This window comes from Euprymna scolopes, chromosome 29 (genome assembly GCF_053919585.1).
Source record: "Euprymna scolopes isolate OS-2025 chromosome 29, ASM5391958v1, whole genome shotgun sequence".
Classification (NCBI taxonomy): Eukaryota; Metazoa; Mollusca; class Cephalopoda; order Sepiida; family Sepiolidae; genus Euprymna; species Euprymna scolopes.
The window spans coordinates 66,733,000-66,755,979 of record NC_136510.1 but is presented as its reverse complement, the minus strand read 5'-3'; the positions used below and the strand labels follow the sequence as shown (position 1 = coordinate 66,755,979).

The window sequence follows — 22,980 nt, the reverse complement described above, 5'->3', positions numbered from 1 at the left end:
CCCCCATAAGGACTAATGTATGTGCACAATTTCTCTGATGATGTAGCCAGAATGAATTCATGGATCCAAGTAGTAAAAGAGAATATTCAAAAATTTAAACTGTCGTCTCCTTTTTTCTTGTTTATAATCAGAGTTCCTGCAACTTTATAAGATTACCAAACCACAAGAGAAATGACATCACTCCTCACTAAGGGGCAATACAACAGAAACAAGATCTTCATGCATTAGTTTTGAAGTCATCAACAAATAAAGGAAATAGTTTATATTATTAAAACTATAAAATATTTACAATCAGAGGATGTATATATTTGTTTGATTTTAATAAGTGATTATTAAATAAATAAAAAATGAATTCTAATTTAAATAAACTATTTTAAATTCAATAATGACATGATCGTTGTGAAACGAAAATAAAGCAGAAACTTACGGTAAACTTTTCTGATGTAAAGATCTTTAGCAGCTGCCACACTGAAAAGAATCAGGGAAATTGGGTTTCATTTAAAGCAGCAAAAACATCAATGAAAGAAGCATATCATTATCATCTATATAATAAGTTCATGTTTGTATGTACGTTATCACCTTTAACATGTATGTGAACAAAAAGGAAGATCATCCAATTGCCAAAGATGAAATACAAAAAATAACTGAAAAATATCTAATATCTGTTTGTTGAAAATTATTTTTATCTATTTCAAAACTAATTATTCTGAAATTCTATTTTAAAACTAATTATTCTGAAAAAAAAAAAAAAAAAAAAAAAAAAAAGAATCTTTGTTAATATTAATAATAAAATTATTAATAACTAGTAGGACCCATATCCCACTATTGCTCGGGATGGAATATAAAAAAAATTGATTTAACTGTAAAAAAAAAAATCAATAAATATGTAAAACATTTTAGGTTTTAGAGTAGAGAATCACCGTATACGGATGGGGGAGGGGTAAATTTTGTTTTGTTCTGTGGCTTCTACACGATATAAATGGAACTAAATCTTAGTTTAGGTTTAGGCTAGAATTAGCTTCAGGTTATGTAAGGTTACTTTAAGTTTAGATTATGATTAGTTTAGGTTAAAAATTAAAAAAGAAGCAGTGCAGTTCATAATGTGTAGATTGTTCTGTGAAGTTTATTAATGATTGTTATTGTCACTTTTACTTAATCAAACATAGGAAGTTTCTATCCCGGTTATTTTTTTTCTTAATCAAGTGGTTGCTAATTTCAAAATGTAAACCCTCATCCTAAAAAAGAAACTCTAAAAGAATATTTTTAAATGCACACCCCACTGATGAAAAAAAAAAAGAGATTTGGCTGACCAAAACAGAAATTCCATTACTCCAATTTTCACGTCCAAAAATTGAAAAGCGATTTGGTTATCATTTTACGTTAATTTAATATTGGAAAGTAATCACTCACCTTAAAATGTCAAATATATATATATATATATATATATATATATATATATATATATATTCAAATATATATAAAACAGATTGGAGGTCTTTTGTATCAAAAAAGTTGCAATGACTGTTTCTATGTTAAACACATTTTCTTTGCATTTTGTTTTTTAAATATTCAAGACCTGTCTATAATATTAAATTTTATATTACAAAAAAGTTCCAATTTTCTTTGAAAATATTCAAATTTCTTTGCAACTATCAACATATCTTGAATATTTTTTATTAAAAAATACAATTCTTGTGTCACTGACCATCCCTCTTGAAAAAGCCCGCATAAATTGGGCGAAATGTTGAGCGTTCAGGTCCTTCCACCTCCAATCTATTTTTCATATATATATATATATATATATATATATATATATATATATATATATATATATATATATATATACACACGCATTTTATTTTTTTATTACCGTTTTTATCTGTTTAGTTACACATTGTTTTGGTTGCTGGATCGTATTAATGATCCAGCAACCTCATCAGACTTTACAGAAGTGGTTATTATGGTTTGGAAGAATGATATTAGAAGGGGTATGAAAAAAGCGAAAAATAGAAAACTGGGGGAAAAAAGAGAGAAAGGAAAGAGAGGGGGGTTGTAGATCGACAGTATTTAAGTTTTGGGGTTTAAAAACATTAGGTGGTTGTGAGTGTTGGAAGGAGTCTAGGAAGTTCATTAAAGATATAAGGATATAGGGAGGAAGATGGGAGAGAGGAGGATACAGAGGGGTAAGGAAAGTGAGGGGGTACTTTCAATTTTGAGTTCTAAGGTTTAACAGATAGTAGAAGGTGGTGGGGGATTTAGGTTGTTTAACCAGATACAGGAATATATGGAATGGGGGGAGGGAGAGAGAAAGAGAGAGATAAAAGTGAGCGATTCAACAGTGTCTCGCTAAGGGGATGTGCTTTTGATAAGTGTGCTTTTACCTGTTGAGGATTCATTCACGTTGGGAGGTGGGGAGGGGGTGTTGCTTGTAGTGACCATGATTTGGCTTCTTGAGGCAGGTTGAGTTACATCGAGGTTCAGTATATCAATCTATTTAACTTCATATGTTATTAAGTGTCTTTAAGAGGTTAAATTGAGTACATATGCCTAAGCATACATGCGCAGATATACATATACGCATACATACATATAAACACATACACATATATAAGTACAGACATACATACATACATCCTTATGTATACATGTAAACATACACACACATCCGCATTATATATATATACACCTTAGGGTTCTTTAAGTGGTAAAATTGAGTATATATGTGTAAGCACATATGTGCACACACATACCTACATATACATAAACTCATACGCATACACAAATACAAACATACATGGGTTCTTATACATATCTAAACATATGTGGACGCACACACACGCATACATACATATCCACCACTAGGTGCACGGTAAATTATGAGTATATATATCCCCATACATATATACACGCACACGGGCATCCACATACACCAATATACACATAGACATACATACGGACATATATATATATATATATATATATATATATCCACCTATCTTGTGCTTCCTTTTTTAAAATTAAATATGTTTTTAACTCTTTTTCAAGATGTCTTTTAACATATTTTATTAATCATTTGTTCATATTATAAGCTCTATTTCCTTTTCGGTTTTATTGAGCTTTTTACATCTGGCTGAGTTTATTTTACTTGTAAATATTAACTCTTTAATATTTATAATATATTTTAAGTTTACCATTTTGATTACCTTAGTAAACTTATTGTAACTTTTATTTATATATATATATATATATATATATATATATATATATATACACACACACAGACATATACACATACCTAAGTAGACATACAGTTATATACATAAACATACCAATATACATAAATATAGACATAGTTCATTTATACATACATAAACACAATATTAATGAGGGTCTTTAAGGAGTTAAGGTGAATACGCATGTAAACATATATGCATACACACACATACACACATCTATACATGCATATATCCACACATGCATGTATGCGTACATATACATATGTACATACACATATGCAAACATACATGCACCTATACACATATCCACACAAGCATATATACATGCATACACACACATACCTACATATACATACATACATACATACATACATATAAATATACAGTAACTTATGCAGTAAATCACGGATATATATATCCATACATACATACACACACATGCATCCATATACACTAATACACGTGCACACAGACATATATATATATATATATATGTGTATATATATGATGATGATTGCAATGTCTTGTCAGACTAGAGCCACTCCCTCAGTCACTGAAAGTCCATATGCCCGAAGATGACTTTTTAGCCCTGCCAGCGACTTGCACACCCTCAAGTAGACATGACACTGAAAACGTTCATTGGTTTGGATGAAACTAACAGCAGCGGAACCTGTATCATCGTGGGCTTTCATGTGATTAACAAAACCTGCCTTAGACAACAGAGTCCGACCACACACCTTAAAGATCCAGAGATCTCCATGGTTGGGCGGCAAGGTTTGGCATTTCCTACATGCTCTCTTAAGCTTCGCTCAGTCTATTTTGGCTGCTTCAAAGTGTTCTGCGACCTTATATATCAGTGTCCTCCACTGCTTGCGATCAAATGCTAGGGACTCCCAACAGGAATATGAAAGCTCACCAGACTCTCCTTGATGCTATCACGAAAACGTTTTTTGGGCTTGTGTTGGGGTCTTTTTCCAAGAAAGAGCTCACCATAGAACAATTGTTTTGGGAGTCAATAGTCTTCAAACCTGATGAGATGACCCGCCCAACGCAACTGGTTCTTAATAACAATGGTATCAATGCTGGTTGTTTTGGCCTTTTTTAAGACAGATGTATCAGAGACAAAGCTATACCACTTTAAACCAAGAATATGTCTAAGGCAGTGCTGATGGAACCTCTTGAGCAATTCTATATGTGACCGGTACAAGGTCCAAGTTTCAGATGCGTCAAGTCAGGATAGTACTACACATGCTTGATATACTGAAATTTTAGTTGTCAGAGTTAGATCACCATCAAACCAGACTATCTTGTAACCTTCCAAAAGCATCAGATGCCTTGCTGATTCTCTGTCTTATTTCCGCATCAAGAGTGCCATCAAACAAAAAATTTTTATGACTTCAAGCTGCTTTCCATAGATGAAGATATCAGGTTCCACATACAGATCATCAGGAGCTGGAGTGTACATGACTTTAGTTTGCTTAATACTGTCAGTCCAAAGCAGGTACAAGCATTTGTAAAGAGAACCATCACTAGATGCATATCTACTGGGGAGTGTGTTACCAGGTCAGCATCATCAGCATACAACAGTTCCCTAACAAGTCCATCACTAACAAGTGTTTTGGCTTGGAATCTTCTTAGGTTTAACACCTTTCCAGTCGTTCGGAATCTAATATAAACACCCATATCGCAATCGTGGGAACCATACCAATGCACAGCAGTCAGATAGAGCGAAAACAATGTTGGTGCAGCTATATCACCCTGCTTCACACCATTATCAATGGGGAATTTTTCCGAAAGTTGACCATTGAAGTTGACGCGACCTTTCATACTACGATGAAGTTGCTTGAACTTGTCTGTAAAAGCAGGTGTACAGCAAAATGTGTCAGCCGCCTTGGTTAAGTCCACAAACACCTGGCAAAGAGGCAAACGCTGTTCAATACATTTTTCCAAGAGTTGTGTAGCAGAAAACACCATATCGACAGTTCCACGCCGACCTCTAAAACCAGACTAGGATTCCGGAAGGATATCAGGACATACATACTTCCAATCGGTTTAGCAAGAGCCAATAATTTCCACAATCAGACCTTTCCTTTGTACAACATAACCAAGATGGCATCTACCCAATCTTGGGCAACCAGGTCACCCTGTCATACTGACAGTATCAAAGAGTGGACCACACAATGACACCACCATGTATCAGCAGCTCAATAGGGATGCCATCCAACTCAGGGGCTTTGTTCGAGTTTATCTGTTTTATGCAGTCAACTGTTTCCACGAGAGTCTGTTCAACATCAAGTTCCAGACAAAAGGAACATTGAGGGATATTTTCTATTGCAGCAACATCAACATTGGATGGGTTATGAAAAAGATCATGAAAGTGTTCATGCCATCGATGCATAATTTCATCTGAGGTTTTCAGAAAGGTTTTCCCGTCCTTCGCCAGGAGTGGTGTAGTTGAAGAGGATTTCGGACCATAAGCCTGATGAAGCAAAGTGTAGAATGTCTTGACATCTCTATGATCGTAGGCAGTCTGTATCTCCCTGGAGAGGTTAGACCACCATTTGTTTTTTATTTGGCGCACACAACACTGAACCTCACTCCGTACAGAAGAAAAGTGAGCAGCGAGTGCTGGCTTGTTCAGAGGTGAAGAGTTGAGAAGTTTTAAATAAGCTTTTCATTTTCTATCAACTTGAGAGTTAATTTGATTGAAATTATCAGCAAACCAATCTCGATGTCTGGGAACCTTCAATCCAAGAGCTTTAGCACCTTTTTGGTATATTGTATCTCTTACTGTCTCCCAATCACAATCTGAGAAATCCACCTGGTTGAAAGCAGATTTCAAGGAACTTTGTATGAATGGATCCTTCAATTTGGAAACATCAATACATTTAGGCACTTTGACATCACTGAAACGGCTTTTTTTGTGAACTGTAATTCTCAGTTTAGCTCTGACCATTGAATGATCAGTACCACAGTCAGCACCACGCATTACTCTAACTTTGCAAAAATTTCCAAGATCACCACGTCTACACAGCAAATGGCCATGTTTAGATTGGGGATGGAACCAGGTCTCCTTGTTTTTTTTGTGGGAAAAAGTGTTGGTGATAATAAGATTTAGTTCACTGCAGAGATGGAGAAGCAGCATACCATTTGAACTGACTCTACCAATGCCATATGGACCCAATGGAGACCAAGTCTCATTGTCTGATCCAACCCATGCATTGAAGTAACCAAGAACTACCAAACTCTCAGCACTTGGCAAACCGGTGATAACAGATCTAAGCATATGATAAAAGAAAGTAATATTGTCTTTAGACGAAGTAAGAGTCGGCGCATAGACGGTTATATCACATAGGATTAGTGAATCTCTTGACAAAGGTTTCCTTTCCAGGGCAATTGCTCTTGACATATCGAAGGCCTTCGATAAGGTATGGCATAAGAGCCTACTTCGCAAGATTTCCAGCTACGGTATTACTGGAAATATTTTCTCAATTATTAAATCATTTCTCTCCGATAGGTTCATAAGAGTAGTGGTTGATGGGCAGAAATCAGAGGCCCACAGTATTAATGCTGGAGTCCCCCAGGGGTCCATTCTGGGCCCAACTCTCTTCCTGATCTACATCAATGATCTCCCAAAACACATACTTAAATCATTCATTGACATCTATGCTGATGACACGACCATCTATGGCAACAAATCAAAGGCTGTAAATGACAAAGTTCTCTCTAATTCTCTCTCCTCTGATCTTGAGCGCATGGTACAATGGGGAAAGAGGTGGCTGGTCACTTTTAATGCATCCAAAACCAAACTCCTATCCTTACATCATCAACGCTCTGATCCCCATCTGGCATCAATTGAAATGGATGGCTCTCGTCTTGGAGAGGCTCCATGTTTTGACAAGCTAAAACCAGCCTATCCTGCCTTGACAGAGTACAAACTAGACTTTGTGGTTCAGTGGGGGATGCCCTTTTCTCTTCCCTGCAACCTCTCTCCCAGAAGAGACGTTGCGAGCCTGTCTTTGTTTTATCGCTATTTCCATGGCAGGTGCTCGTCTGAAATCCAATCCCTCGTCCCCTCTCGCCAATCTTTCACGAGAAACACCCGTCTGGCTGAAACTACTGTCAACAATTTTCCCCACTCTTTATCTGTGCCTAAATCCAAACGTAGATTCCATGAGCAAAGCTTCTTTCTTAGAACTGCATGCCAGTGGAACTCTCTGCCGCTTGCCTGCTTACCACCTGACTACAACTTGGATGTTTTAAGTCCAACATAAACAAACTCCTGACAAACCGCCCCCTTAAGTAAGACACTCTATCAAAACCCCTAATACTAATGATTACTACAATACTATCTCATTGTTTACTGTACATGCAATAACCCTTATCCCTGAGTGGCCTTCGGGCCTTGATAAGTGGTGACCTCCATGTAAAAAAAAAAGAAAAGAAAGAACATTCATGTAACAACCAGCAGCAAGGGGCATTCTCAATGTCATTGCGCGGTCATTTATGCCTACTGCCTGTTCGATCTTGTCAATTAAGGAGTTCTTAACTGCAAAACCAACATCAGCCTCACGCCTCTCTTTTTCAGCTCTACCAGACCAGAAGATCATGTAGCTCAACTCATGCTCAACCAGTTGATCCTCACCTGCGAAACGTGTCTCAGAGAGTGAAGCAATGTCTATATTGTATCTTTGCAATTCCTTAGTCAAAATTGCAATCTTCCGTTCTAGTCTTTTACCATTGTCAATAAGTGTTCTCACATTCCAGCTGGAGTGGGTGTCGTTTAGCATAATATCTTCTGTTCCTGTTAATATGGACAGCCACCGCCAACAGGACATTTTTTTTTTTGACAAATGTCTGAGGAAGTATCTGTACAAAGATGTTATTAAAGAGATTTAGCTTTGCATGACAGCTCGTCTCTCTCTCGGTTCAAAATGTTGATATCCAGCAACAAGCAAGAGCAAGATAGCCAGCAACAAATCAAACTGCAAACCAGCTTAATGGGGTTATTGGTCTTCTGCTTTATGTTTGTTTTTAAATCAGAGATTTGCGTCTCTTAGAGTGGTTGACTTGACCATGGCTTTCTGGAGCCCTCTCCACCCCAGATAAAACAAATCCAACACATGCAACATTGAAAATTGAAGCAGTCATGAATCTTGATGTTTTTTTTGTTTTTTTATTTAAATTGAGAGAAGCATTTAAAAACGGTATAATTCCTCAATGACAGTGACGACAGTTACATTCTGTAAATGTAAAAAGCCTAACCCTGACAGCATCTCTTGGTAGTGTATCTTGCAACAGTTCTTATTTTTTTTCACAGTAAATCTTCCTATTAATCCAGGGTTTCTGGTTTTTGTGCTTTGGTGTCTTCAGAAGTTCGGATATATTCATAAGATATAACAAAAATCTTTTTATTTCCGGCCGCATTGTTTCACCTGTTTGATATTCAGTAACGCTATGACAACCTAAATCATCAGAGGCTGATTTAATAAGATCATGATTCATATTAACAAATTTTCTTCTCAGCTGATCTGAGAGTGGGCAGTAGAAATATAGTATGCATGTAAAAGTTCAGTATTGCATAATCACTCTTGCCAAGCGGGGACATAATTTGAAAAGAAGATCTAGCTTAACAGGCCATGGTTAAGTAACAACAATCTCTGGCCAATTCTTGTTCTCATAGATTTCGTAGCATGCTCAAATAAATAAATAAATTCCTCCATTGTGTCCAAAAGAGTTTTCAAACATATCATTGCATAGAGTTGAATATCTGTCAATAGTCGGGACAATAAAATCTCCCAGTATGAGGCATTTGGAGACAGTTTTCATAACATTAGTGAGGCCTTACTCATCAGTTTCTGTAAAAATTGGACTGTGATATGCAGAAAGTACAAGAATATTTTCTCTGCTCACATTTATATTGCAAAGCACTGCATCTAATTTGAGACAAGTGAATATTTTGAGGGGAAAGCAGGAAAACTTGAGTGAGGATCAGCATAACTTTGCCTTTCCTCTTTCTTTTACTTCTGACGTCAAGTTTCACTTATTACTATCAGGTCTGCTTCTTTATTTATGACTAACCTGGGTGCCCAGCATTGCCCGGGTGTTTGGAGGTGTGTGTTGAGTGAAAAAAAAAGAAAGTGTTAGTAGACAGACATGCTTGAACCTGTACCGTGTAGGAGGAAAAGAATGTGAAAAAAAACCCCCAAAAACGTGACATCTTGGCTGTTGTGTCCATCGCCAAACCAGAAGTGATGAAGGTTTAAATTAAGGCTAGTCAATCGAAAAGGGCGATGACTTTCGAAAATATTAGTGAAAAAAGCGACCCCTCCTTGTAGAAAAGTGCCCAGTTGAGGGTGAAGGAATTAATGTTTTTAGCCAATTTTTCGATATTTGTCGTCCGAAGTGTTGAGCTTCAAAATGATACTGATCCCGTGAAAATCTGTCGATATACATACATACATTTAAACAAACAGGTGAGATTTATATTATAGATAATGTATTGAAGTTCACTCAATTTGGAAAGCATAATATAGATTAGAATATTCGACCATTCAAATATTTAAAAGAAAACCAAATGGCAATGATGTAAAACCAACTTCATTCAACAACTACCAACCATACCTGGCATCGACTGGGTAACAAATTTATAAAATTAAGTAATCATCAGAAATTCCTTTTAGTCATCTTTTTTTGAGGAAAAAAAAAAGCATACTATATTAAGAGTTATACTGTCTTAGATAGCCATACGATGGTTATTCCTGCAGTTGATAACCTCTTTTCCACCTTCTCTTCCTAAACTTTAAATAATAAAACAAAGTTAATAAATTTCCTGAGAAATTTGAAAGTAGTTGTTTGAGTATCATTTGTTCACGATTTGATCAGCCATCATTTGGTGTCAATCACTCAACACTCATGATACAAAGTTACATTGAATAAATTAAATAAAAGAAATACCTACTTTTGTTTTAAATAGTCATGCTTTTGTTTTAAATAGTCATAATTTTTGCTTGTGAGTATTGAAGAGGTTTTTTTGGTATCAAAATTCTTGGCTTCAATCAGAGTTTTACATTTTTGAACCTAGAAAAATATAAAAAAATCAGAATATGCAAATAATCTTTAGCTGTTGTCAAGAATTTCTCTCCGTATTAAAAACAAAAATAAAAATTATATGATGACACAAAAAATATCATATTCCAAAAATTACATAAATTGATCACATAGTTTTATTTTTATGAAGACCATTTAAAGAAAACAGTGGTGTAAACAAGTGCAACCCGGACGCACATATAAGGTAAATTAGAATCTTCACTGGAGATATCCCTACCACATGGGAAGCAATCTTTAATGTAGGCACATATTCCATGCCCATAGCGATCTTGGGGGTCAGATTTAGATGTTAAGTTAGAGTATCCTTTAATTATGAATTCGTCTAGGGAGGTGGTCGGCCCTATTCCAGTTTCACTTAGAAAGAATATGTCCGGTTTTGTCTCCTGTAATTAGGTTTCAACTAGTGGTGGGACGATTAATCAGAATCGGAATCGTTAATCATAAGAATCGTGTATTTTGGGAGGTATCAGAATCGCATCGTTAAAAAATACCTTAATTTTCCGATTCCTTCATTACGATTCTTTTAGTCTGATGTTGAGAAAAAGAAAAAAATTTCCTGATATTTCTAACCGCAAGAGAGAAATGTAGCATGTTATAAAAAGAAACCAAAGAAATTCATTATTAACAGGGCAATGCTTAGTGCCCCCTCCCTTACAAGGTTCATTCATTCAGATCTATTGTAATCAAAGCTACAAAAGAGTTAACTTGAAAAGAAGTATGCAGGACTCTACATTGCGAGTAAAAAAAAAACAAAAACGCTTATCTTTTTGGCAACTGTTTTTTTTTACTGACAAATCTTCTAATAGTGAATGAAAATGCTTTTTCAACTTATATTTTCTTAAAATAAAACGAGCAAAGTCAAATTATTTAAACAGTAAAAGGTTTAATAGAACAATATACTTTTTTTCTTTTTTTAAAAGAAGGCTTTTGAAAGAAATATCTCTAAAATGAAATTGATCACGTTGTATTATTTCGCAAAATTTTGACAGTAGTCAGCTTCTTTTGAAGTTTCAAAAAGAATATCATTGGAATAACATTAGAACTACACATGCTAAGTGGTGGTTTGCGGTTAAGGTCTTCAGAAAAGGAAAAAATAAAAACAATTATTTTGCTATCTTTTAAATACAGCTTTATATTTAATTTAAGCTACTACTGGGTAAGTCAATTTTCAAATATTTTTTTTTTTTAATTTACATTCTATTAAAATATTCAGATCATGAAGCAATCAGATATTAGATATATTTTTTGGAACTTCTTTGCAGATCCCCCCCCCCCCAAATAAAATATTGGTTTTAATTTAGATTAAATAACATTTTTGGTATTATTTTACTTTAGGGCTCGTCTCACGTTCGTATAGAAAAATATATTTTTTAAAGTAGATTTAGGTGTGCTGAAAACGCCACCCCATTCTCGAGTAACTCTTTATAAAATACCTATTTCGAATTTTCTTTTTATCCCGAAAAAAAAAAAAAAAAACAAACTTATTCTAAAAAAGACATGGGGCCTATGTTTTTTGTACCCCTCACCCCCCCCCAAAAAAAAACACCATGAACTTTATAAACAAACAAAAACACTTGTTAGATGCTTCCTTCCATATTTTAAAAACTATTTGCCGGCCCCAATTTTGAATGCAATATTTGTTTATAACACACCCGAAATTATATGAAAATTAAGATTTTAAAGGCAAGTCCTGTGGTAGTGTATTATCGACATTTACAAAAAAAAAAAAACAATTGCCTTTCCAAAATTATCCGCAATTTTTAAAAATTAATTTCCATCTAATTTTAAATTGTCCGCGAAATATTACTACGCTTATGTCACTTTAATACGAGTGTGGGTGCACATATGGCACATGAATAGCCTTAGTGTGCACTCGAGCGTACCGTAACGAAAGCTGTAAAATGGCCGAAAATAGTCTGAGGTTTCAGGGGCTCATACCCACTCGAATGTTATAGTGGTTTAAAATTCGCTACCGTCTCCTCCATTTTTCCCAAACCAAAACGAGGCTGATGTACGCTATCCTTACGGAACGACGCCATCTTGTATTGGCGAAGTTTAAAATGTCTTAGAAAGACTTAATATTTGAGATGAAATAAAAAACAAACATTTAAAACTACTTGAAAATACAAACGAATGATGCAGGTAAGTTGCAAAGTAACTTTTATTGACAATGATATCGTTTATTTGTTGTATATTTGCTTTTAACTACTTTTTTTCGAGGGTCTGTGTATTGTAAAACGTACCCTGTTTTTTTTTTCCTGTTTCTTAATCATGATTAAAATGTAAATGTCTCATGTAAAATAGCTAACGAAAAATTCACTACCGTCTCCTCCATTTTCCCCAAACTCAAACGAGGCTGATATGTGCTTTCATTACAGACTGTCGACATTTTATCATGGCGAAGTTTAAAATGCCATAGAAAGAGTTAATACTTGAAATGTAATAAAAAGCATTTAAAACTATGTAAAATACCAACTTTCTTCAAAGAAAACCAATTAAAAAATATTGCATTTTTATTTTCAATTTAAAAATCTATCAAAATTTTTCTGAAAAAAAAAAAAAAATGGAGAATGGAACTGGGGGAATTCAACGTCCGCCATAGTTTTAAATGCGTGTATTGTAAAACTGTTTTTTTTTTCCTGTTTCTTAATCAAGTTGTTTTTATTGAAAATTGGTGACTGGCTATTAAGTTGAACATTTCTCTATAGAGAGAAAAAAACGGCAACTTCCGCATGGATTTTTAAGGCGGGTCCGGTTTACTACTACGTTGTAATAGAAAACTGAACAAGGCGTGAAAAGTCATAAAAAATGTTAAAAAAATTTTTTTTTTTTTTAATTATCTGATACATAAGTCTCTATTGGATGATATTAACAAGAAAAAAGTTCCAAAAAGTGAAAATTATGGAATTCATAAGGGCAGGCGGTGAAAGCCAACGTCCGCCCTTTTTTATATTTATTTGTTTTTATGAAAATAAAGTATCGATTTTTTTTTTTAAACAAAAGTTTTGTACCACATGATAGCAGACAAGGGGATGGAGAATTTCCAAACATTTCTCCAACATGTTAGTGAAATGTATAGTACTTAAATCATTAACAAAAAAAAAACTAATTGTTCAAATAAAAACTAAGTTAAAAAAAATCGAAACTTTATTTTCATAAAAACAAACATAAAATAAAAAGGTTAAAAAAATATTTTCATTCATTGTTATAAAAAAAATTCTATACTTTATTTTCATAAAAAATATAACAATAAAAAGTTAAAACAAATATTTTTATTCATTGTTTTCTTTTTCCTTCATTTTTTAATCATTGGTTACAAAATGGGTGACCGATTTACCAGAATGTTGTAAGTAAAAAGTGAGCACCTCCTCCAAATGTCGAAATAATGCTAAAAATTTTTTTTTGTTCATAATCTGATAGATTAGTGTCTAATCAATAAAAATCCATCGAAAGAATTAAAACTATCGGTATAAAAATTCCGCACCGAGGGGAGGGTGAGTTGATCAACTCTGCCTTAAAAATAAATGTTTGTTGTTAATTTAAGAATGTTTGCAAAAAAAAAAAAGTTTTAATAAACCAAAGTAAGTAAAACAATAATGTTTGTAAAAGTGAGAAAGAGGGCTAATAAACCAACGTAAGTAAATAAACATTTATTGTAAAAGTGAGAAATTCTGAAGCAAAACGCACACACACGTCGTTAAAAATGTGTTGTAAATTAAAAAATGTCTGCAAAAAAAGTTTTAATAAACCAAAGTTAGTAAAAAAAAAAAATGTTTGTAAAAGTAAGAAATTGTGAAAATATCGCAAAAAATGGAAAATATCGTGAAAATATCGCCGTGTTAATCTTTGGGGAGCATCCCTTATTTCAAAACACATTTTTAACTGTAAACTCCACTTGTACCAATTATTTTATTAAATAAATAATCTGTTTTCCCGAAATTGCAAGTCTAAACTTTTATTTTTGAAAACAAAAACACTCAAACCGACCCCATACCTATCTCTTCCAAACCTAAAGTTATTAAATAACCCCTTCGTTAATTTAAGGGTAATTAATTCAATTCAGTCAAGTTGTTGTTTTTTTTAATTTCATTGAAATAAAATCTATTATTTTTTAAATTTTTTTCTCCAGAAAGATAAAACCCTGAATTTGATTATATTAAAAGCAGAATAATATAATCTTTTTTCTAGAATTTTAAATTGAAAATTAAAAAAAAGTGTTTGATGCAGTTTTTTGCCGAACGAAAAAGAAATTAATATATATTTTTTAAAAGGTTTTGTAATCAATTAATTTTTATGTCTAAATAATATTTACAATTAATTAAATAATTTCATTTCAAAAAGTATTTATAAATAGAATTTTACTTAAGACTTATAGTTTAGCAATATTGAACTGCATCAACCATGTGTGAATTGAACACAGTCAACCAAAAAAAAATTTCAAAAGAAAATGCATATTTGCATTTCATTACGTAAACTTTTATACATTGGTTTCAAAAATTAAATTCTATAAGTTTTTTTGTTAACTACTGGTTGGTACAATTTACCGCCCCATCCCTTTATATTTTTTTCTTTTTGTTTTTTTAGTAGATTATTATCAATTAATTATCCAAATAAGTGACTAGCTTTAAAACAAAATTTAATAGTAAATTATTTGTTTACAGATAAACTGAATTTTCTAATATGGTCTCAAAGTCCAAAAAAAGTCTTGCATGGAAAGTTGATGAAGATGATGAGTTGGAAGCCATTTGCAAAGTCTATCAAATTAAAATATCGCGAGGAACAAAACCATCTAACATGACCACAACCAACATGTTAAAACATTTAACTATGAAGCATTCAAATGAATTGGAGGAGCAAAATAAAAAAGAAAAGGAACAAAAAATTGAAGAAGAAAAGAAGAAACGCAAACTTGATTTATTTATTAGCCGGACAAAGAAAAGAAAGTTTGATCAAGGTGAGACTTCTACATCCATAACAGCAACATCAAAACAACTTAGCATTACGGAAATATTAGAAAAGAAAAAGATTTGGGACATCAATGATGCAAAGTCAGAAACTATACATAAATTAATTGGGGAAATGATTGCAGTTGATTTGCAACCCTTTTCAATTGTGGAAGATATTAGGTTTCAAAGACTTTTAAAAGAAATATGTCCTAATTACAACATTCCTTCCAGGAAATATATTAAGGAATCTATTATATATAATATTTATTCCAAAGTTAGGAATAATATCCTAAATGAATTGAACGATGTTCAATTTATTTCTTTTACAGTAGATGGCTGGACTGCCACAACATCCAATGTATCTTTTTTAAGCGTCACTAGACATTGGATTACAAAAGAATATAAACAAAGGACAGTAGTACTTCGTATTGTCCCATTTTCAACCACTCACACGGCTGAAAACATTTCCAATTGTCTGCAAGATACGATTAAAGAATACAATATTCCTAACTATAAAGTGCACGTTATAGTTAGAGACAATGCTGCAAATATGGATGCAGGAGTTGCACAAGCGGGATATGATTCATTGCCATGTTTCCTGCATACTTTACAATTGGTTTTAAATGATGCCATTTTTGAACAACGCTATGTAAAAGACATGATGGCAGTGATAAAAAAAATTATTGGCCATTTTAATCATTCCCCTGCAGCCTTTAATAAGTTTCAAGAGGAATATCAAAAAAAATTTAATGTACCGAATCATAAATTCATACAGGATATCACCACCCGCTGGAATAGCCAATACTATACTATGGAAAGAGTATTTGAGCAAAAAAGTGCTTTGATAGCCTACTGTTCACAACAGGCAAAACTACCCTGCTTGGATGCGAATCAATGAAGAATTCTAGAAAAATTGATAAAAATCTTAAAAAACTTTGTTGATTCTACAAACTATATAAGTGTAAGGGAGGCTTTGGCATCATCAATTATCCCTGCCACAAAAGTGATTTGTAAATTTTTTGAAAAGGCAGAAGAAAAAGGTTTATTTAGTGGATTAGGTTCCACCTTATCTGCTTGGAAATCTGTCAGCTCAAGATTTCCAACCTATTTCAACAATAAGAACTTGATAATGGCAACGTATCTTGATCCACAGTATAAATTAATTTTTTTGAATGATGACCAAGACAACCAGCATGAGAAGATACAGCATTGGTTACTTGAAGATATAAATTCAATAAATAAAAATAAAACCATTTTAACTACTTTAGATTCATCACATTCAGATTTTTCTGCAGATGAAAAAGGGGATACCGAGGAGGATAAAAACAATTTCAACTTTAGTTTCAACCAGTGCTTACTGGAATTTAAAAAGAGTCAGGAAAAACATCAAGAGTCTACTTCCATAAATGAACAGGATAAAAAAAAAAGAGCATTGGAAAAAGAAATAATGTTTGAAATGTCCAAGTATGAGGAAGTTAAAATGATTGGACAGTGGGAAGATCCTCTTTGTTGGTGGAGCAGCAACCAAAATAATTTTCCATCTTTGTCCGCAGGGTCAAAAAAATACTTGTGTGTCCCACCATCTTCAGTTGAAAGTGAAAGATTATTCAGTGTGGGAGGAACTATTTATTCACCGAAACGAAACCGAATGAAGGCTGACACAGGAGAAATATTGATGTTTCTACATCACAATTTATTGATGATAGGATTCAATTATTCATAAATTGTCTACAATCATACAAAAAAAAAAATCATGAAGAATACTGCTTATCTTGATATATTAAATATATATATATATATATATAAACAAAGTCAACCAAGAAAAAACATTATTAAAAATATGTATTGTTGAAAGAGACAGGATTTGAAGAATCTGCATGGCAGTATGGATGGGATGACATTCCTGATGCAGTCTCAGTATTTTTAGATCATTTTTTACTCCCACTCCCGAACACAAAACTCAGAGAGTAATTCAAAACTCATAACTTTTTTCCTTTATTGAAAATTCTTCCAAAATATACTATTAAAGATTAAAAAAAAAATAATAGAAGTGTTTGTTTTTGATTCTTTTCTTAATATTTTTGAAATAAATATTATAACATATTTTATACTTCCATATATTTTTTTAAAATTTGGACCAAATGAAAATTCGTTGAATTTCTTGAAATCAAATCTTTTTTTAACTTTTGGTCCACGACTTAGCAAAATTACCAACTAGTCACTCAGAGCAGTTTTATTAGTGAGGGTCGAAATCGCAGTGTCTTTTTTTCTTTTTTTTTTTTTTTGCCTAAGTCACCATCTAGGTGTCACCAATTTTTTTAACCCTCCTTAACTTCAAAGAGTAAATACAATATATACAACTAAAAAAATAATTTTAAAAAATGCTGATTCTACTCATAAAAAATTCTTTTAACTAGAAATTAAAACTTAGGTAAAGATAGCTGACTGACAGCAACAGGAGCACTGGTTAACTACTGAACCACGTGGAAAGGTGTGGGGGGGAGGAAAAAAGGAAATTAAATGATGATAATAAATTATGATAACCGTCTTTGAAAGGCACTAAACTCCTAAAATTTACTTCTTTAAAATTTTAGGCGGCACTCCCCGGCGATTTTAAAGCACTCTCTCTCAAAAAAAAAAAAAAAAAAAAAAAAAAGATTTAATTTTTAAGTTTGGGAAAGATATATTTATTATAACCAAATTCCTGTATGAAGACTGGATCTACTTTATTGGACGTTAATTTGTGAGATAAGTAATTTTTCAATGTTTAATATGTTTTTAAAGTTTCAATTATCAATTAAATTTTTTTAATTGCGTTTTTTGTCAATTTATTTAAAAAAAAAAAAAACAGGGTTTAAAATGTATTTTTCAAGGTAAAAAGCTTCGAAAGAAGTCTAATTAAAAAAAAAATCACTTAATTTTTCATTTCGACAACCCTGAGAATTTAATTATTAAAAAAATATTGAAATGTGACATTTTTTTATTTAAGATTTCTATTAGTTCAATTAATTTTCTTTCAATTATTCATTTCACTCAACAAACTTCACCATTTTTTGCTTTGTTTTTTTTATCTTTTTCTGTAATTTTGGTAATTATTTTTGCTCAATTTTATCTAGTATTTCATTTGTTTTTCATAGTGGTATCATTTTTATATGTGTTCCTTTGATATATCCTATTTCAAAATTAGTTTGGCTAAACTTATTCTTCATGTTAGAAACAACGTGTAAAAGCAATGAAAAAGTAAGAAAAAACAATAGGTGTTAACTACTTTTTGTGAATTATGGAGGTCTGAAGAACTGCCGTCACAAATACAACTATTAATAGCCAAACAAAAAATCGTTTTTGAAATTCCTTTAATTGTAACTTTTCGCTATACCTACTTTTTGGTATAAAACACAAAAACTTTCGATTAATGGTATTTCTCAAATATGGTCATTAACTTTGGAAGGGTTATTTTGTATCTACAGCGCCATGTCACATGGTATATTGTTTTTTTCATTACACACGTTCATTTATAAATTATTAAATTAAATATTTATCTTTTTTATATTTGATTAGTATATATTTTCTTTCTCTTCCACTATATTTTTTTTATTTAATTCATTAAATCTGTTAATTATGAGGACCAAAATAATGAATCGTGTTAATTTATTCTCTAATTTTCTTGTTTTTGTTCTGTTATATAAATTCTATTTTATTTGTTTTTGCTCTGAAGGATAAATTCTATTTTCTTTGGGTTTTTTTCTGTATTCCAATTAAGTAAAATAAATTTTCTCTAAAATAAATTTTGCTAATTTTACCGCTTAGTTTACTATATAATAATTTTATTTAAACCAAAACACGACTGTGTAGGCATAAAATATCTCTTCCAAAGTTAGGGAACATATTTGGGAACTACCCGACCATAAGTATAAAACTACCAGGTATATTTCAAAACAATAATTCCCTAGGAATCGGAATCGTACTTGGTATCGGAATCGTTAATCAATATTTTCCTGGAATCAGAATCGGAATCGGATAAAAATTAAGAATCGTCCCAACACTAGTTTCAACCTTTGGAAGGTTGAAACGTAGACCCCTGATGTTGGAGAAGGAGACCTGGTAATAGGGGTCTACGTTGGAGGATGGGGCAAGACCGTCTTAAAAGACAAGATGGCCGGTGGGCAAAAATAATTTAATCTGCTGACGTCATCACGGGTAGTCCATTAGTTGCTTCTTTACACCGGTAAACACCGGTAGTGACTCGTGGATATCTCCATTCAACAAAGTAAGTTTTAACGTGCTCTCCCCTGTATTTAACACGATGTAACTATAATTTAATTCAATATTATCATCCTAAGTTTTTTACCATTCAAAAGAAGCGTCAAATAAATTGCTAATATTAAAAAAAATTTTTTTACAGCATACAAAACTAATGAAAATGCGAGACAACATCGACTCTTTTGAAGAGACGATTTTTTTAAGCTGTTGACACATGTTTTAAAAATTTAGCAAAAATTAATTTTCCTGAAATTTTCAATATTTAAAAATAAATTATGCCGGCTGATAACATTTTTAAACTTTTTTTTAAAACTAGAAAGATAAAATTTAAAAATACTTATTTATATATATATATATATATATATATGAAACTTAAAAGTAAAAAAAAAAAAACGTGCGTTCATTTTGGATTTGTATTACTGTACACAGATTCGAAAAAGTTGTCAAAAAACTAATATATAACAAATAAATGTTATCAAAGGCAAGATAAGTTACTTTTCTACCTAATTGGATATATTTTTTGTGTTTTTATTCAATGTAACATATTTATTCAGCTCGAAAAACATACAGTGTTTACCGATGTATTGGAAAATTTAAAATGGCGGCCGACTCTCTCTTTAACACGGTAAGTTCGGAAAAAGGTGTAATAAATAATAAACTAGACAAAATACTCTTAGAAATTTGCTCAATATAAGTTACTGTGACATAACTTGATATATATTCGGTGGTTTTTTAATAGTATTTTGTCTAGTTTATTATTTATAACACCTTTTCCCGAACTTACCGTGTTAAAGAGAGAGTCGGCCGCCATTTTAAATTTTCCAATACATCGGTAAACACTGTATGCTTTTTGAGCTGAATAAACATGTTAAATTGAATAAAAACACGAAAATTATATCCAGTTTGGTAGAAAAGTAATTTATCTTGCCTTTGATAACATTTATTTATTATATATTTGTTTTTTGACAACTTTTTCGAATCTATGTGTACCGTAATACAAACCCAATTTTCCAATACATCGGTAAACACTGTATGGTTTTCGAACTGAATAAACATGTTACATTGAATAAAAACACGAAAAATATGTCCAGTTTGGTAGAAAAGTAACTTATCTTGCCTTTGATAACATTTATTTGTTTTTTGACAACTTTTTCGAATCTATGTGTACAGTAATACAAACCCAATTTTCCAATACATCGGTAAACACTGTATGGTTTTCGAACTGAATAAACATGTTACATTGAATAAAAACACGAAAAATATGTCAAGTTTGGTAGAAAAGTAACTTATCTTGCCTTTGATAACATTTATTTGTTTTTTGACAACTTTTTCGAATCTATGTTTACAGTAATACAAACCCACGTATTTTAACAAACTGAAAATATGGATATAAAAAAATCATTTTGCATGTTATTTTTGTTATGTGGTGAAATAATCTTAAATAAGAAACATGATTTTTTCTTTAGGTTAATTATTTTTTTACTGTGCAATATTTCATGAATTTATTAAAAATATTGTTTTTGATTTTGAAAAAATATTGTGGTTCATTTGCATTTAAAAATATTGTGGTTCATTTTGATTAAAAAATATTCATTCTGATTTAAAAAAAAATATTGTTCATTTTGATTAAAAAATATTCATTTTGATTTAAAAAAAATATTGTTCACTGATTAAAAAATATTCCTTTTGATTAAAAAAAAATTCATTTTGATTTAAAAAATATTGTTCATTTGATTAAAAAAATAGTTTAATTTTAATATTTCAAATGTTTTGCTTGTGTTCTGCTTCAAATATTCATAATCTTACATGCATAATTTTCATTTAATTATATTAAATAAACTTCAAGTTTACTACAAATCAAATCGTGTTCCTTCACTTTTTAAAAATGTAATTTATAAGTAATTAAAGAACGCATTCTAATCTTTAAAATCTATAATACAACAAAATATTCAATTGCTTATAATACTTAAACAAACAACTTGTGTTTTATTATTTTTTTATTATTAATATTAGATGAGTTTCAGTATAAATCATCGTGTTCTTTCTTTATTTCAATCCAATTTTGAAGTTTTGTAACGCTGTCTGTAAAAATTACTGTTCATTATTGACAGTCTAAAAGTTTCACATATCTTGCTTGTTGGAACCTCGGCGATGACGTCATTTTTTCAGCTGGCCGGCCATCTTTATAACGAAGGCCACGGGATGGGGTTCTAGGTTTATTCCTGATTTTTTTCTGGAGATATTTCATGTTGAGGATTTGGGATTTGTGGAACAGTTTGACAGACTTGGTTGGAGCAGGACAGAGAGGGAAAGCAGGAGAGAAAAAGATAGGAATTTTTTTTTGTTTTTTTGTAGCATATGATAAGGTAAAGTCGTAACAATTACCCACTAGTATGGCATCAAGAGGCCCCACCAGAAACTACTGCATGATCCAGAATCCATTCACCAGATGGCAATACAGCAGCCCCAGTACTTTGCCCCTGCTGATAGGACAGCCTCCTTAGTGATTAATCCAAGGTTCGGGTCCCTGACTATCAAGCGGATAATGTCAGCCCAGATAAAACATTTACCTCCAGCACCCTTACTAGTGACATGACTACAAAGATAGACATAGAGACAGAAGATTTCCGACATCTCAGGCTACTGTTCGCGAAGTACTGCCGTCCTGGAAAGCAGCTTTTTCTTCACCCTTTGTCAGAAAAATCACTCACTCGAAATGAGGACTGAGGGACAAATAAGGAGAAGCGAGAGTACCGCAAACTGCCGATAACGCACCCACAATGCGTTGTCTACTCTCCATTAAAAAAAAAAGGTGGGGGGGGGGGAGGGCTAAAGGACATTATTAATATTTACTTAGTATAAGTCTGAGTCTCTAATTCGAAATAAAGATGTTTGGAGATAAATTCCCCTCCCATGTTTATGAATGAAATAATATATATTACTGTAATTTCCGCTTCAGGTATTAAGCTTTTTCTTATCCAGGAGACACCTCCAAAGAATTATAACAAGGATTTTTAGCACCAAAATAAATTTTAAAAATACCGCGGCGGACTTTTACGTGTTGACATATTCATTAAACATTTCTTATTCAAAGGACACCTCTAGCGTGGTCGACAGCTTTTCGTTCATTGACTCATTGATTATTCACCCAGGCAGCAGCAGCAGCAGCAGCAATAGTTTTCTTCTATTTTTCTCCTGTAAACACACACATGAATGAAACAACGTCCGAAATGAAAAGACTGTTCATGTTTTCAACAAAAAAATAATGTCAGAACTCTTCACTAATTAATGTAACTGTAATTCACAACAGCAACTCAACATCTTTGCTCTCTCTCTCTTGGCTGTCTAAAATTCAACTCACTATACTCTCCAATTCGTTCTTTAAAATCGACACGATATCTCATATGCAAATTACTTGCATGTGTAAA

General features: G+C 32.3%; 1 protein-coding gene across 1 annotated transcript in view; it reads right to left on the bottom strand.

Annotated features, from left to right (window-relative positions):
• LOC145252681 (inhibitor of nuclear factor kappa-B kinase subunit alpha-like) overlaps positions 1–22,980 on the bottom strand; it is a 193,960-nt gene that overhangs the window by 62,830 nt on the left and 108,150 nt on the right. The window contains exons 15-16 of the mRNA XM_080112502.1: positions 10,198–10,316; positions 428–468 (exon numbers count right to left, since the gene is read on the bottom strand). Of these exons, the coding sequence (XP_079968628.1) occupies positions 428–468; positions 10,198–10,316 (160 nt within the window). The remainder of the gene's footprint in view (positions 1–427; positions 469–10,197; positions 10,317–22,980) is intronic.